This window comes from Leopardus geoffroyi, chromosome B2, assembly GCF_018350155.1.
Source record: "Leopardus geoffroyi isolate Oge1 chromosome B2, O.geoffroyi_Oge1_pat1.0, whole genome shotgun sequence".
In the NCBI taxonomy this organism is placed as follows: domain Eukaryota; kingdom Metazoa; phylum Chordata; class Mammalia; order Carnivora; family Felidae; genus Leopardus; species Leopardus geoffroyi.
Window position 1 is genome coordinate 130693374 of NC_059332.1, and position 18336 is coordinate 130711709.

The 18336-nt window shown below is 37.2% G+C and overlaps 1 protein-coding gene across 9 annotated transcripts in view; it reads left to right on the forward strand.

Annotated features, from left to right (window-relative positions):
- Positions 1 to 18336, forward strand: part of UTRN (utrophin) — a 519130-nt gene that overhangs the window by 469043 nt on the left and 31751 nt on the right. For all 9 annotated transcript variants that reach the window (XM_045499918.1, XM_045499921.1, XM_045499919.1 and 6 more), the window contains one exon: positions 1074 to 1185. In XM_045499918.1, the coding sequence (XP_045355874.1) occupies positions 1074 to 1185 (112 nt within the window). The remainder of the gene's footprint in view (positions 1 to 1073; positions 1186 to 18336) is intronic.

Here is an 18336-nt window from a genome sequence, read left to right on the forward strand (position 1 = left end):
AGTGGTGGCACAAGACTATTTTCTGTCGTTTTGTTGTGACTTCAGTGTATGTCCGTCATCCCTTCCCACTGATTCCCTCTGGGGATTTGTGTCCTCAATAAATGGGATGCTTAGCATATTCATTCTGTCTATCTGAAAATGTCATTCCTTCTTATAGCCACTACATGAAACTTATCTTTTTATTATTATTATTGTTATACCACTTTGCCCCAGAAACAGAGATTTTTCTGAATTTCTATTCATATAGATCCCAGAAACGTTTATGCATGATAATTGTATGACTCAATATACGTACATGGCTCTGATAGGATTCGGTGATGTTGTAAGGCCTTTGGAATCAAACTTAGTAAGCAGAAAGCAACACTTTTTAAAAATTTATTTTAGAGAAAAATTGGAGGGGAATGGGGGAGAGGTTGAGAGAGAGAGAGAATCTTAGAGCCCGACGTGGGGCTTGATCCCATGACCCTGGGATCATTACAGAAGCTGATATCAAGAGTCAGATGTTCAACCGACTGAGCCACCCAGGCACCCCCAGAAAGCATCATTTAAATAGTGAGAAATCATCTGATTACTTTGTTACTTCTGCCCAGTTCTAATGTGAAGTTGATGAACCCTACTGTTTACCTTCACAGGAGGAAGCTTTGTCAGGAAATTTTGAGATTCACTTCTTACTGATGGTATAAAAGTTGGATGTGTCAAGCTAATAAACATGATTCTAATTCTCTGCCATTTGCATTCCCATTCACACATTACAGAAAGTCTGACGTGGGTATTTGTCTTCTCATCATGTTGAAACAGATGGAAACATGCTTTAGAGACTTGAATTCCAAATTTTGCTTTTTTTTTTTTTTTTTTTTCCACTTGGGAGGTGGTTTTGTTAATTTCCCTTGTGAAATTCAAGATTCTCCTGGCCCTAATTTGGAGCTAAGGTACTAAGAAAAATTCCACATTTGTGGCCGGTCTGCCTTTTATTTCCATGGTGATTTGGATGAAAGTAATTCCTTACCACAAATAATTGATTTGGATTAAATAATAGACATACAAGCCAATGAACTTTCTTTTCTTCTCTCTAGGTATAGAAGCCTCAAGCATTTTAACTATGATGTCTGCCAGAGTTGCTTTTTTTCTGGTCGAACAGCAAAAGGTCACAAATTACATTACCCAATGGTGGAATATTGTATACCTGTGAGTACTGAGCCACTTCCTATTGTTTTTTTTTTTTTTTAACAACATATTGCTTTTGAATTAACTAATGTCAAAATTATTCTGTTCATTTAGACTTAACTTCCTATGGAAAAAAATCACTTCTAAGGTTACTTAACTAATTTTTTGTGTGTGGTTTTGTTTTCTTTTAAACAAATACATCTATGTTAATACATTAATACATTAATTAATACAAAATAATTAATACAAAATACAAATACAAAATACAAATACATTAATACAAAATAATTATAGTTTTTTCAGAAAAATTACTCTGTTACATTTTGTGTACATCTGTGTTTTGATTTTCAAACTTAACTTTTTGCTAGCGACCTTTTTTTAAGAGCTCACACTGACCTACATTGAAAATGATACTATATGTTCAGAAACCATGTTTCTTTTAGACACATTTAAAATGTATTTTCAGGGGCATCTGGGTGGCTCAGTGGATTAAGTGTCAGACTCTTGATTTCAGCTTAGGTCTTGATCTCAGGGTCTTGAGTTCAGGCCCTGTGCTGAGTTCTACACTGGACATGAAGCCCACTTAAAATACATATATATATATATATATATATATATATATATATATATATATATATTCATAATTAAATGTATTTATATTAGCAAAAAAGTAGAAAATGTAAAAAAGTAAAAAAAATTTATAAATCTAGCTCCTAAATCAAATCAAATCTCTGATTTTGTTCAGATTTATTTTTATATTTACGTTATTTTGATCTTTTTTTCACTGAACACGTTGTATGGTAGTGTTACCCCCTATTGTCACACAGTGTGATTTTTCCTAGTTACAGTATATTTGAGTGAATTCCTAAAATTTAACCACTTTCTCAAACGTATTTGGACACTTTATTTTCAACTATCTGATATTATAAACAACACTCAAGAATATCTTTGTGAAAATAGCTCTTTCTGTATATTGCATAAATTACATTTCCATAGAATAAAACACTGGAAGTAAATGATCTAGGTCAATGAAATGAGTATTTTTATGGCCAAAATTCCTCATGTCAACTTATTTCCAAAAGATGTTTATACTACTTTACATTATTATCACATTTTATTAATATTCCAGTTTTGCTAGCATTAGATATCGATTCTTGTTCCTTTGATTTAAAGCTATTTTTTTCTGAAGTATCTTCATTTTCTGTCAACAGCTATTTTTTAGCTTCCTTCCAAATAGTAAACCAAAATTTATTCATAGACTATACATTTTCTTTTGTTTAGGGAATTGAGTTACTTCTTTGGATTATAAATTGACAGAAAGGCAGCAATACTTACAAAATATACACATGTAAATCTCACAGTCTTAGGTATCTTATCTCAAATAATAGGTACCCCACATATGGAGAGGAAACCTCTAGAAAATGCTATGGAATTATAGATGAAATACCCATAGTGCACAATAACTTTAACTAGGAAAAAAAATCCCCCAAGAAAATTTATGAAGTACCATTTATTACTATGATTAACATATTTATTCAGTCAACAAATAAATATTGAGCACTTACCTTGTGTCAGATGCTGCTCTCAGCTCTAATTCATCAGTGTACTACCAAGATAAACAAGATTACAGTCTTTCCTGCTACTTTCCATTTAGGAGGAGGGGATGTGTGACAAGGAACAAAGAAACAAATAAATGAGATCATTACAGATTATAGTAAGCAGGCTTTAAAGAAATAACTGGATAATGAGACAGAAGATTAGAGGAGGCACTTTAGATAAAGAAATCAGGGAAGGTTGGCCTGAGAAATTATTTGAGTTGAGACTGAAGGATGAAAAAGAATCAGTTGTGTAAAGAACTAGTCGAAAGGTATTTCAGAGAAGAAACAACAGACACAGAAGTCTGGAAATGGGCAAGAGTTTGGCATGATTGGAGCACAGAAGAAAGTGGAGTATATTCCACAAGAGGTCACACTAGCTATGTCATTCACACAGTGAAGATATGGAACCCCTTGTTCAAACTGTCTTACAACTTTCAGCATGGCAACAGCAGAGCACTAAGCCAAACTTAGGGAGCTTGTGAGTGTGGGACCCCTGCAACTGCACAAGTCACACATTCATGCAGATGGGAAAGAAAAAGAGGGGAATGACAGGGGAATAGAAAGAAACAAGTGTATCTGTCAGAGTGAATTTCTCCCTCTACAAAAGAGAGAGTGGTAGGAGTTGAGATTAAAGAAAAAGGGGGTTATCAGATTGTGCTGAACCCTGTTGGTCATTGTAAGACATTGGAGAGAAGTATAGTATTAATATTTGCTTGATTAGATAGGGTGCCTCGGTGGCTCAGTTGGTTAAGCATCCAAGTTTGGCTTAGATCATGGTCTTGCAGTTCATGAATTCAAATCCTGCATCTGGCTCTGTGCTGACAGTATGGAACCTGCTTGGGATTCATTCTCTCTCTCCCTCTCCCTCCCTCTCTCTCTCTCTCTCTCTCTCTCTCTCTCTGCCCTTCCCCCAATCATGCTTTCTTTCTCTTTCAGAATAGATTAATAAACTTAAAATATATATAATTGCATGATTAGATCTAGGCATTTAGGAAACTGATTATAAAAACTTAATGTCAAAATAGGAAAAATCACAAAGTAAATATACGTTAAAAATGTATAAAAATGACTACATGTTTCAAGATGTATAAAGTAAGTAAAGATGTATATAAAATTACTACTTTTCATGGTCTTAAATACAACAATTCCTAATGATTTTGCAAAATACCCATACAATTTGAAATCTGCATCTCTTCAACAGCAGTCATTTGGCTTGAGAATCACGGATACACTGATATATTTCACTCTCCAACTGTCATTTTTGAACGAATTCTGTATATTACCCAAAGCTTTTATTGTTACTTGGATTTTACAAAGCCATTGTTGTCATGTCTAAGATCACAGCTTACCCTGCTTTGTAAGGGGTGGCTTCCTTTTTGCCAATGTGCTTTGGGAGGTCCTTTGCCCCTTTTCTGGAGTTTGTGTAGTGATCTTAATAAACAACCTGCTCATAAATCATATCTTATAACAGGTTATTTTCTGTATTTGACCCCACAACCCTTGATAGAATGACTAAAAATACATTTCAATTCAAATTCAAATTGAATTTTTGAACAGTATACTCTTGAATTAATAGTAATGAATGACTACGTGAACTCTTCTCCAAATTTTCTTTCTTTTCATCCACATTCTTTGGATTTTTGCTCTCCTCTTTTAAGTGAGCATTTTGTTGTTGTTTTTTTAATGTTTATTTTTGAGAGAGAGAAAGAAAGAAACAGAGCATGAGCAGGGGAGGGGCAGAGATAGAGAGGGAGACACAGAATCTGAAGCAGGCTTCAGACTCCAAGCTGTCAGCCCAGAGCCTGATGTGGGGCTCAAAACCCATGAACCGCGAGATCATGACCTGAGCCAAAGTCGGATGCTTAACTGACTGAGCCACCCAGGCACCCCGTAAGTAAGCTTTTTTTATACTTCATCTATCTTTTACCCAACATTCCCTAAACTCTTTTGATGTCTGCCTTAGAAAATGAACTCAAGGGGCACCTGGGCGGCTCAGTTGGTTCAGCTTCTGACTCTTTTGGTTCAGGTTATGATCTTATGGTTCGACCCCAGCATAGGGCTCTGCACTGACAGCACAGAGCCTGTTTAGGATTCTGTCTGTCTCTCTCTTTCTCTCTCTCTCTGCCCCTCCTCTGCTCTCTCTTGCTCTCTCTGTCTCTCTCAAAATAAATAAATTTTAAAAAATAAGAAAATGAACTGAAAGATGAATTTTTCTTTTTTTTTTAATGTTTATTTATTTATTTAGAGAACACGAGCAGGGGAGGGGCAGAGAGAGGGAGACAGAATCCCAAGCAGGCTCCGTGCTGTCAGCGCAGAGCCTGACACAGGGCTTGATCCCATGTACCATGAGATCATGACCCGAGCCAAAATAAGAGTCAGACACTTAACCGACTGAGCCACCCAGGCGGCCCTGAAATGTGAATTTTTCAATACAGTGATAACCACTGCTTGCGTGTAAATGGATCAGACCTTCTTGGCAGATCCTGGTGTTTGCATTTCTCATAGCGCATCTCCACTTGTGGTTGGGATGATGCTCCAGTCATATTACTGACTTCATTAGTCAGTAACAAGTGACTGTTGTTGAAAGTTTTCTGAAGGCTTATTTTAAACCCTCAAAGCTCCAGAAATATTTCTTCAAACAGATCAGCTTACTGTGACAATGTTTATCTTTGGATGTAAGCAGACGAATGGTGTGTGAATTCTCTATCATAATTTATGAAGGCATTTTTTGAAATTGTTAGTAAACCATTTATAGACAGAAGTGGAGTTCTTCTTTCTCTAGCAGATGTCTTTTTTAAACTTGTCTTTCCCTCTACCACTGTATAACCCAACTTTGTCCATTTAAGAAGTTTGTGATTAGGCTCAGGTAGAATTCATCTAAAACAGCCAACGTGACAGAAAGTCTGTTTAATCCTTGTCTCTCCATCCCTCCAAATCCCACCCCTTCACAAAAACGTGTCAGTTTTTACATCGTGTGTAAAATCTTCCCTACCTTCTCTGGCTTCCCCTCAGGAAGACTCTGATAACATACTGGATTGTATGTTATCTTGTATTATTTTCTGTGTGGTGTTTTGGCCCCCTCAACTCTCTTTTTAACTCCTTGAGGACAGAAATGAATCTTGCACTTTTCTTACTACGCTTAGTTAAATCTGGCTCATAAAGGCTAAATGAGCTTATATCTTATATTATAAACACTAATTACAGAATTTTAAAGCCGAAAAAGATCTAAGACATCATCTAATTCATTCTCATTTTAAAGAGAAAACTAAGTCATAGAAAAGGTGATGTGTTCAAAGTTGGTGGCCTGGATTTAGTGATTTTACTCCATTAGAGAAATATACATAATTAGGTGCATTAGCTAACTGGTTTCTGTATGCTTGCTGGAGTGTTTTATTTGTTGGGTGCTCTAGTATATAGGCATTTTGCTGTGGACTTGGAGATAGAGTGAAAATGTAATTAAGGAAAGAAAAGACCTCCATGTGGAGAAATTTAAGTTGATGTATTTTTTTTTTAATTTTTTTTTCCAACGTTTATTTATTTTTGGGACAGAGAGAGACAGAGCATGAACGGGGGAGGGGCAGAGAGAAAGGGAGACACAGAATCGGAAACAGGCTCCAGGCTCTGAGCCCTCAGCCCAGAGCCTGAGGCGGGGCTCGAACTCACGGACCTCGAGATCGTGACCTGGCTGAAGTCAGACGCTTAACCGACTGCGCCACCCAGGCGCCCCAAAGTTGATGTATTTTTTAAAAATGACTAAGTTTGTGGATTAAGATAATAGTCAAAATTTTTCTTGTTACCTGTGTACTACATGTTTGAATTCAGGGATTACTATTTACTTAAAAAATAGTGACATTTTCTATTAAAGATGTTTAGATTTTAAATTTCTTTTTTATTAGAATAACAGTTTGTAATCATTTAATTTCATAGTGAAAATTACCCTGATTGTGTCTTTTAAAAGAAGATTGTGTGCTCCTGTTGGAAATAACCAAAATTTAATTCAAATTATAAACATTTTTGTATGTTAAGACATGTAAAAGATAGTCGTTTAAATTAGAGAGGATGATGCAGTTCACATATGATTTATAAGAGCTTATATAATTGCTGACAGTAAGAGAGAGCTGGATAGGGTTAAATATTAAGGAGAATGGAAAATGTTTGGAATTGCTGCTGGGGGCAGGCATGAGTCAACAAGGGATGAGCAAATTGATGGCTACATTGCAACAGGAGTGTAGCTGAGACTAATTGGCAAGGATTTGCACTGATTCCATCATTGCTCAGTCGCTTTGGAATTAAAAAAGATGGTAGGTGTAGTCAAAGGCCAAGGGAGTGAATGATTCAGAGGTCTTAATGATATTGGGATTGCTTTGAGCTGTCCCCATACTGAAGAACTCCCAAATGGGGTTGAAAGGCTCAAGATCAAGATCATGGGGGGAAAGAACAGGTTTATTCATATTAAAGAAGTAGGGGCAAGGGTCAGGGTGGTTATTTTTTCCAAGTTAGAGATTTAGGACTGAACAATGTTTTGAGTCATGACACGGTCTGAGGTGTGAACATACCCCAATATGTGGCTAATGTAGAACATAAAAGGTTTTGAGATCAGATGGCATTTAGAAGATCATCAGTATGTCTCTAGAAGTGACAGGCAGCTGTGCCTGGCCAAGTACAGTCGAAGGGGAGTGGATGGGGACATTGGTTTTAGTTGGTGAGAAGATTGAGTCTAAGGGCAAAATGCTGTAAACCTTTATTCTTGGCCTTTGTGGGGGAGAGGTGATACAGCCCGTTATGGAGAGAGGATGGTGGGGAAGACATTGTTATCACAGGAACATCAGGATTCACTGAAGAGATGGGTTGCAGTTCCTGTTAGGAATAAGATGTGGGGGAATGTGTTTATATGTCAAAGAATGCAGAGTCCATGATAACAGGGAAAGAAAGGTAACTAGGCAGAGGCTGTGAGCATCTGGTAAGGGACTGTGGTGCAGTCCACATAGAGAAAAGGAGAAATGGAGAAAGGCAATAATGAGGGTGCTTTTTCTTTGGCAAATACAGGTATTAGAACTGAAGCGTGAGTGGGAATAGGCAGATGGTTTGAGAGATGTGTTAGCTTAGGGAGAAGAGATGGGATGTTTGCAAAATTTTATTGCTAGAAAAGTCAGCAACATCAACTATTCCAGTATTCAAATTGATGGAGTAGAATCATTACAAAATTCTCTGCGTATGTGCAAGGTTTAGACAGGACTAGTTTGCACTGATGTTTCATTGAGATTTTGATAAGAAGAGGGGGAGGACAGGAAAAACATACTGCTATGGGAAACGGCTTATTACACTAAGGACACTTAAAGCACATTTGTATCGCATTTTTTCAGCAAATGCATGTTACTTTTAAAGCAATAGATTCAAGCATATTCTTGCCAACATTGTTTAATATATGGGGAAATACACCAAAGTTTCGTATTTCAGTGTTTCTAGAAACTGTAGAAAAATCCATTTTCTACTGAGAAAAAAAACAGAGAAGGTTTTCTTTTAAAGTTAAAAGTGAAATCGCATTTTTCCTTTACAAACCAACTATATGTTGTTAGCAAGAAGCAGACAAGAACAACGGGAAACACCAGAATTAGTTGTTCTGTCCACTCCCCTCCAACTGCCAGCATCAGTGTGTTTGTAAGACTATCAAAATCAAATACAAGAAAATGCTGGCTCATTCTTAGGAAAGCTGTGCATTGCTTTAGTGACGTTTGTTTTTGGCAGTGTTGTTTCTTCAGATGAGACGTGAGATGTTTGCCAGTTGGCTAAATGTGCAGGATCATTGCCGCTTCTGTAACCTCGGCATCCTGATGTGGCTTCTCAGTTCTTGCTCCCCTTACCGTGTGCTCCCAGGAAGTTGAGTGCATTTAGAGTGTGTCATTAGCTCTTAAGTCGAAGTTTGGACGACATCCTTTTTCCTTTGGGTGCCTTATTACCCTACTTATTCTTGACCCCATGGTGATTCTGTTAATGCTAATTTTTTAGTTTCATGTTTTTCCATTAGAACTTGAAAGGCTCCAAGCTTGTCTTACTAATTCCATCCTATTCGTGGAATTCAAGGTATCTGAATTTCAACTTGTTGAAATCAATGAAACTTAAATCAATGCTGAGAAGTTGTTTTGCAATTGAAAAAAAAAAAAACCCTATTGGAATGTCTTTAAGATAAGTCCTGTGATAATGAAATGTACTCCTTAGAAGTATGCATGTGGCATTTGGGATTATTGACTTCTATGTTTAAGAAGTAAATCTTGCTAACGATGGTGCTGTTCAACAGTGATTTTTACTCTTGTGCACAATCCAAGCAATGATGTTTAATTATTCTACTCATGTGCCAAATGGCTGTGTTGTTTTCTTATAGAACCTTGGTTTTCCTCTTTGTACTTCCTTGTTTTACTTGGTCCAGAAGTTACTCACCTTTGTAGTGAACAGTTAAAGCTCTGATGTTTGGAGTATTTGTTCAAGAGTAGATATTGCCATCCAAGTTATGAGCCAAAGACATTTGGGGGATATTTTAAATAAACATGGTTTTGCTTGTTTATTTGTAGTCGTTTTTGATGTTTTGCTTAAATTGCCAAGTAATTATAAGTTGGATGTTTTGGCGGCCTCTAGCTGATTTGACATCATTGTTAATAGTCCTTTGTATTTTTTGCTTTGTGGATCCTTGGTGTTAATAGGAGGAGTTTTTTGAGCCGAAGTAGTAGTAAAGCAATTTATTCAAGGACCTACTTGACTATGTTATGAGGGTTAACATTTCTAAATTCTAGATTCTTTTCTACCTCAGCCTTCTTGCTCCTTTTAATTCACATTAATGAGAAGGAAAAGACTCTCAGTCATATATCCATGTTTTTGAAGTTCAATAATACATAGGTATCAGCATTTATAATAAGAATATACAGTTTAAAATATGAAGAGTGATATGTAGAATAATACACATGCCTTTATATATAGATACACAAATACAAGTAAAAGATTAGCTCTAAGTTTTGCTTTATATGATGTCTGTATTTGTCCTCAGTCAAGGAATAAAATGAAGGAAAATTTAAAATACTCCCAACTTTGGTTGGCAAAATAGAACTCAAGAGTGAAAAATCATCTGATGCCAGCTTACACAGGAATTTTTAAGGTTTTGGTAGAGTCACATGGATAGACTTACCCCAGGGTAGCTTTTATAATTCAAGCAACATGTTTTTATATTTTATGCATTCATTTGTATTAGTTGGTGGGGTGCAAGTTGAGAACTAATTACTTCTTATTATACAAATAAGTTTTCATCATTATCTCTGTGCTACTTAATAGCAGCACAGTGGAGGGAAGTATAATTTTGAGTATTCACGTGCCTACTTGTCTGTGTAAGTTTAGTTTTAAGATGTTTTTCCCAGTGACTCACCTTCATTAGCTTTCCAGAAATGACAGTTGGAAAGACAGTCCTCGTTTGGATATATAAGTTCTTCTGTGCTTGTTAAGAAGCAAGGCACAAGGGGGGTGCCTGGGTGGCTCAGTCGGTTAAGCCTCCGACCTTGGCTCAGGTCATGATCTCGCAGTTCATGAGTATGAGCCCCGCGTCAGGCTCTGTGCTGACAGCTCAGAGCCTGGAGCCTGCTTTGGATTCTGTGTGTCCCTCCTTCTACCCCTCTCGCCCTCACTCACTCTCTTTCTCAAAAATAAAATTAAAAAATTTTAAAAGTCAAGCCAGAAGATTTGAGGCAGATGGTGGTAGAAGTAGCTTTAGAGTTTTTCAGTATCTTTTGACTGTCATTTTCTTCCCATTTCTTTTTTTTAAATTTTTTTTCAACGTTTATTTATTTTTGGGACAGAGAGAGACAGAGCATGAACGGGGGAGGGGCAGAGAGAGAGGGAGACACAGAATCGGAAACAGGCTCCAGGCTCTGAGCCATCAGCCCAGAGCCTGATGCGGGGCTCAAACTCCTGGACCGCGAGATCGTGACCTGGCTGAAGTCGGATGCTTAACCGACTGCGCCACCCAGGCGCCCCATTTCTTCCCATTTCTAAATTAGTTAAGAAAAAGGAGAGCAACTAGACAATAAAACTAACCCCCTGGACTACATTTACACCAAAACTAGGTAGTAAGGTATCCCCCAAACAAGCCACCACCCAGCCACAAACCTGTAGAATATCATTATCTTTAAGACGAAAAAAAGGAAGCAAGGTGCCTGAGAACAGGAGAACCGCAAAATAGACAACAGGTCTTTAGTGGAAAGCTCAAAAGGCTGGTTTGGGAGAACTGTGAAACTGGGAGGAGCCCAGAGGGGAGGGTGTGAAGGCTCTGGGGTGGTGGGTTTCTGGAGTCCTCAGACCTGACCCACCAGGGCTTCCTTCCGTCAATAGCCTCACACTGGACATACTGCTAGGAATGAAACTGACACAGCAGGTCTGAGCAACAGAGACGAAAGAAAGAAAAATGGGTAATCTAAAGTAGGGCAAGGGAAGAGGATCCTGAAATCAAACTTAAGTACCCGATTTTTGAATACTCCACAAAAGCAAAAGAAGAGGGAGCTCCGTGAAGGTAGAGAAGCTTTCCAGAATTAGGAAAGTTAATTTCACAACAATGACAAAATTGAGCACTACAAAGTATCAAGTTTAAATCTCAGGGATGCCTGGGTGGCTCAGTGGTTAAGTGTCTGACTCTCGATTTTGGCTCAAGTCATGATCTCACAGTTTGTGAGTTCGAGCCCCATGTTCAAGCTTAGGATTCTCTGTCTCCCTCTCTCTCTGCCCTTTCCCTGCTTGTGCTCTATCTCTCTCTCAAAAATGAATAAATAAACAAATGGACAAACATTAAAAAAATTTGACAATACATTATATTTAAAAAGATTAAATCTCATAGAAAGTAAAAGAAAAAAAAATCTTCCAGCCATTTAAACAAAAGGAACAATATGACTTAAAAAGGAAAGAAAATTAAATAATCAACAGCAAAGCTTTATACCAAAAGATAATGGAGGGACATATTTAAGAAACTCAGGGAAAAAAAGAATGTGAGTCAAGGATTTGATATTGAGAAAGCCAACCTTCTATTATCTAGTAAAAGACACAGGAAAATTCTCACCAAAATATAGGAACTTGGGTAATATTGTACCTAAGAGCACTTCTTGAAGATTTATTAGAGACCAGTCTTCAGACAACCAAAATAATAGAGAAACAGCATCCTAAGAACTGGTAGAGACCATTAAATATATTGTTACCTGTAGAGCTTAAACTATGTGGGGCTAACTAGAACAGGTTCCTACCGACCAAAGATAGGACAATTTGAGCTTCGATACTGATAATAATTACAATAAGCCAAAATACACCAAATATGTTAAAAATCTATGAATTTATAATGATAAGTGAAAATAATTTTAAACAGTGGTCATCTTTGGAAGATGATAGGAAACCAGTGCATTACTGGGGAAATAGGTCAATGAAAGAGAAAAATCACACATGTAATCCTGCCTTTCCTGAATGAACTATATTACTGAGTGACCAGATAGTAGATGAAGGGACATGTTTTTATATAATTATTTAAACTAACAAATGAAAATGAATGATAGAATCAGATTATTACCATTTTTAAGTCCCCATTGGATGGATATAGATATTTCGCATGAAGGCTGCTAGGATCACTGAAGAGTGATAACCAGACCTCACGTGCCTGCCAAATACTAGTGGTAGATAGTCTTGCCAGATCACACTTGAGGCTGATGCCTCCTCTGGAGCCAGCCGCTCATTTGCAGGATACCCAAAGGATTGAGGAACATGCTGAACTACTGCACCAAAAATACACAATCGGCAAAGTTGAGTGAGGTCAAATTGCCTGAGTTTTCTAACAGATATATTGTAAGGAAATGTCAAGTATGGAGGAGAAATCTGTACATTAAAAGTGACTTAATGTCAGATTTTTTTTAAACTAGTGAAACTAAACTACAGTGTCTAGGGGTAGACACTGGGGTGAAAAAGTATTTTTTAAACACAAGGTAGTTATTGCTTATAAAAATGAGGGTAATGGTTATTATGGAGAGAAGGGAGGGCTATGACTGGGATGAGGAACATGGAAGGGGCTTTTGGAATGCCTGGAAAAGTTTAATTTCCTGACTGGATGATATTTGCCTTATAATAATTCACTAAGCCCATTTACATAGTCTCTGCAGCAAAAGGTGGTGGGGAAAACTGGACAGCGGCATGCAGAAGAATGAACCTGGACCACTTTCTTACACCAGACACAAAAATAAACTCAAAATGGATGAAAGACCTACATGTAAGACAGGAAACCATCAAAACCCTACAGGAGAAAACAGGCAGCAACCTCTTTGACCATGGCCACAGCAACTTCTTAGTAGATGTGCATCCCTAGGCAAGGGAAACAAAAGCAAAAATGAACTATTGGGACCTCATCAAATAAAAGGCTTCTGCACAGCAAAGGAAATAGTCAACAAAACTAAAAGGCAACCAACAGAATGGGAGAAGATGTTTGCAAATGACATATTGGATAAAGGGTTAGTATCCAAAATCTATCAAGAACTTATCAAACTCAACACCTGAAAACATATAATCCAGTGAAGAAATGGGCAAAAGACATGAACAGACAGTTTTCCAAAGAAGACATCCAGATGGCTAACAGACACATGAATAGATGCTCAAGATCACTCATCATCAGGAAAATACAAATCAAAGCCACAATGAAATACCACCTCACACCTGTCAGAATGGCTGACATTAACAACTCAGGCAACAACAGATGTTGGTGAGGATGTAAAGAAAGGGGAACCCTTTTACACTGCTGGTGGGAATGCAAACTGTTGCAACCACTCTAAAAAATAGTATGCAGGTTCCTCAAAAAATTAAAAATAGAGCTATCCTATGACCCAGCAACTGCAGTACTAGGTATTTATCCAGAGGATACAAAAATGCTGATTCAAAGGGTCACATGCACCCCAATGTTTATAGCAGCACTATCAACAATAGCCAAATTATGGGAAGAGCCCAAATGTCCATTGACTGACGAATGGATAAAGAAGATGTGTGTGTGTGTGTGTGTGTGTGTGTGTGTGTGTGTATACACACATATACATATATATATATATGTATATATATATATATGTATATACATATATATATGTATATATATATACATATATATATGTATATATATATAATTGAATATTACTTGGCAATCAAAAAGAATGAAATCTTGCCATTTGCAAAAATGTGGGTGGAACTAGAGTGTAATATACTAAAGGAAAGAAGTCAGAGAAAGACAAATGATTTCACTCATATGTGGAATTTGAGAAACACAACAGATGAACATAGGGGAAGGGAAGGAAAAATAAGATGAAAACAGGGAGGTAAACCATAAGAGACTCTTAAATACAGAGAACAAACTGAGGATTTCTGGAAGGGTGTTGAGTGGGGGGGATGGGCTAAATGGGTGATGGGCATTTAGAAGGGCGCTTGTTGGGATGAGCACTGGATGTTGTATGTAAGTGATGAATCACTAAATTCTACTCCTAAAGCCATTATTAATTACACTATATGTTAACTAACTTGGATTTAAATAAAATTAAAAATAATAATAATTCATTAAGCCATACATTTGTTGTAGATAGTTTTATAGATCTGTGTTTTATTTTTACAATAAATACAATAAAAAGAATTAAAAAAAAATAAGTTGGTCCAGTCACAAACATTTTAAGCATGGTTATCCCTGGGTGGTCAAAGAGCAGACAGTTTTAAGGTTTTCCTTTTTTCTCTTTCATGTGCATTTTTTCCCTAATTTATGTACACTCAGTGTGTCTCAGACATGCAATTTAAAGGTTATCAAATGACATTTCAATATAAGTTTTGTAAAAATCAACCTACAGGGTGTCTTAATGTAATAATAGGTATTTTAGTCAATGGCTATGGGTTCTCTCTCTTACAAAAGTTAGGATTGTTGCATTTTTCTAGGAGAAGTGACATAGTGCTGGTATGGTGAAAAGACCCAGGTTTGTAAAAGCAGCTTTCTCCTTACTGATTTCTAGGTCTGAATCCTGGAAAGCTTTAGTGTCTGTGTCTGGAGGGGTCAAAAAAGTGATGCTAATTTCACTGCCCTTGATAGGAAAATGAGACTGAAGGGAATCTATTTATAAGGGGCAGGATTCTATGCCAATTCTATGCCTTGTCTCATACAAGGAGATCTACAAAATCTTTTGTTCTCCTTCTTTCTTTTCTTAACAGCAATAGATAAAAACCTAGTCTTTCAAGAAATGCATGGATAACTTTACCAATGTGGGACAATTTGTGTAATAATGAGTGACTTTCAAGTCCATCCTCAGATCATAGTATCAATAGTAATTTCCTTAAAAAACAAAAAGCACAAACTATTATACCTAGCGTGAAGATAGAGTTGAGTTTGATGATATTTATTATGCTAGGTGGGTGGTCCTCTTTTTTTTGCTTTTTACCAAACCATTGCTCTTGCACTTTGAAATAGAAGATATTAGATACTGTCATTAGGTAGCAAATTAGACCAAATACGTAAAAATATCTCTTAACTTTTTTTGGTGAGAAAATAGGTACAATTCATTTTCTTGACTCTCTTTCAACTAAAGAAATGCATTCTGCTAACCTGAAAATAACACCTCATTCTTGTGGGATGAATTATCTTCCACTTTTTCTTTTAATATTACATAAAATTTATGGCATTAGTGAATTTAGTGCCTTTATAACTATTGGTAGAAGAAAAACTATTGGTTTTTTTCTTCAATATGAAAATCGATCAGGAAATAAAAGTATGCTCTTTCTGTATGAGAATGCACTTGTTTTATCAAATGTTAAATTTGAACATGATCAGAAACTCGAATTTAACGTCAGCCCCTGCTATACCCTCTGGGGAGGCAGGTAGTTGCTTTTTACTTGTTTTTCATTTCGTTTCGTTTTGTGGGAGGTGGTTTTTGTTGGTGGTGGTTGTCTGGTTGGTTTTGCTTTGTTCTTCCGTGTTTTGAATGTATTTAGCTCAAGAATGCTTGATGTGGAGTCAGACTTGTACTTTTGAATGATGTGTCATTTTTTCCCCAAGCAAAAAGTTCATGGAAAAACCTAAATTTAGAGAGTTAGAAGAACATTCTGCTAAGTGGAAGAAGCCAGTCACAAAAGACCACGTACCGTACAATTCCATTTATAAGAAACATCCAGAATAGGCAAATCCTTAGAAACAGAAGTGGATTAGTGCTTGCCAGGAGCTGAGGGGAGGGGAGGGGAGGGGGTAAGAGTTGGGGGGGCGGGGTAGTGATAGCGAATGGGTACAGAGTTTCTTTTTGAGGTGATGGTCACACAACCCTGTGAATATATAAAAAGCACTGTACTCTACACTGCCCAGTGGAGGCAGACAGGGTAAGTGGCCCGGGGCCTGCCCACCTCTCCTTTTCTCCCACTCACCCCACTCAGGGCTGCCTGAATTAAAACCCGGGGTATGGCTTGAAAACCACTGGCTCTAGTGGTGAATCCTTTTTACTGCCAGATGAAGGTGGACCAAGTAAAAAGCTGGAGGCCGGTATTTCCTTATATATTAACAATGTGTTAAGAGCAGACCTGGAAATAAATTGCATCATAAATGCTTATCCTTGCATAGGGGCCACATTTTTGTACTTCTGTCATAGAAAGCTTCTTCCCTTCTTCGCTTTACCAAAACATTCAGGGAAAATATCTACAAATACAATGATCTGCAGCTGTGATACCCATTGCTAGAGGTCCAAATGTCCTTTACAGTAGATGATATGTCCTTTTGGCTTTATTCTGAGCCAGAGATATTCCGTCTCTAAAAATGTCCTTCTTTATTCCCAAATGTCTTTCTTATTTCTCCTGTTCTATCTGGTTAGATCTTAGCGCCCCCAAACCATCATCTTTCTTAACAATATTTTTGCCTTTGGTTCGTTTTCATTAATAGCTTATTTTCTATACTTCTTTATATTTGGAAGGATCAGTACCTAAATAACTACAGATATTATATGGTTTATTCTGTGTTATTCAGGAAAAGATTGAACATTGTGGGTCTGATGGCAAGGCCTTGGGACAATGTGGGTGGTCCTTGCTATACTTTTTTTAATGAGATAAAAATTGATGAACTTTAATTATAAATAAGTTGCTTACTTATGTTTCTTCTCTGCTCTGCAAGCCTAGAGAATCAAAAGTTCCCTTAACTGTGTACTAGAAACAGACACATTTAGGCAGAATAAGAGCAGATGGAAAGCTACAAACTACATAAGGGCTGACTCAGAATTTAGTTGTTTTAAAAAATAATTATATTTTTTTTAAGCTTCTGTTTGCAAAACAAGTTGGTATGAGTCCCGGGGATGCTTGCCATGAAGGAAAAGATGATGGACTGGGGAGGCTGCAAGGAGAGGGGGGCAGGCAATAAGTAAGCAGTGTGTTTAGCATAGTATTAGAATAATAAACCATTATTCTAGAAAAGTCCTCTGGTTTTGTTTTGTGAAGTGATTGGAGTGAGGTCTATCCAGGTTTGTATTAAAAGCCAACTAGCAGGGGCGCCTGGGTGTGGCTCAGTCAGTTAAGCGCCCGACTTCGGCTCAGGTCATGATCTCACAGTTCGTGAGTTCGAGCCCCGCGTCGGGCTCTGTGCTGACAGCTCAGAGCCTGGAGCCTGCTTCACATTCTGTGTCTCCCTCTCTCTCTGCCCCTTCCCTGCTCATGCTGTGTCTCTCTCTGTCTCAAAAATAAATAAACATTAAAAAAAAATTTTTAAAAAGCCAACTAGGAGTCCAACGACTAAGGTTTTAATTGAGTCCTCTGCAGGTAATGTAAATTTATTAAATACATCTTCAGAAGGACTAAAGTTGGCATCTGTATAACATATTGCAAATAAAAACTAGAATTGGTGATAACTGAGGCTTAGGGAACAGTTTATAAGATGGGAAGAGGGAATGGGGTTGGGATAGATTTCAGCCCATGTCACCCTAAGTGATTATTAACTAATCACCTTGACATGACTAAGGAAACAGTAACATTTTATACGGCATTAAAAATTTAGTCCATGTTTGGGAGCCTGGGTGGCTCAGCCAATTAAGCATCCAACTCTTGATCTCAGCTCAAGTCTTGATTGCAGGGTCGAGAGTTCAAGCCCCACATTGGGCTCCATGCTCAGCAATACCCACCCCCCCCCCAAATAAAATAAGAAAATAAATATATATTAAAAAACAAATATAAAAGTTTAGTCCATATCATTTTTGGGAATGACAGATGGGTAGTATTCCTTACAATATCGCGGCCTGCTCTTTCTCTCTTATGTTATTGCTTTCTCATGTTCCATACTTCAATATATGCTGGCACATGTGAAGTCATTAGACTTGTTTATTCACCTTAGTGGAAACCATGTTATATCCAGAATGCTTCATCATCACTAAACATTTAATATCAAATTGCAACTCTTTCAGTAACAGGAATCAACCAATAACATTGCCAAAACTAATTTTAGTTCATGGCCTAAGTTTTTAAATATTGGGGAAGTGAGCTAAGGATGGTTTATTTTCAACAGAAAATAAAAAATTATAAACTGATTCCTGGA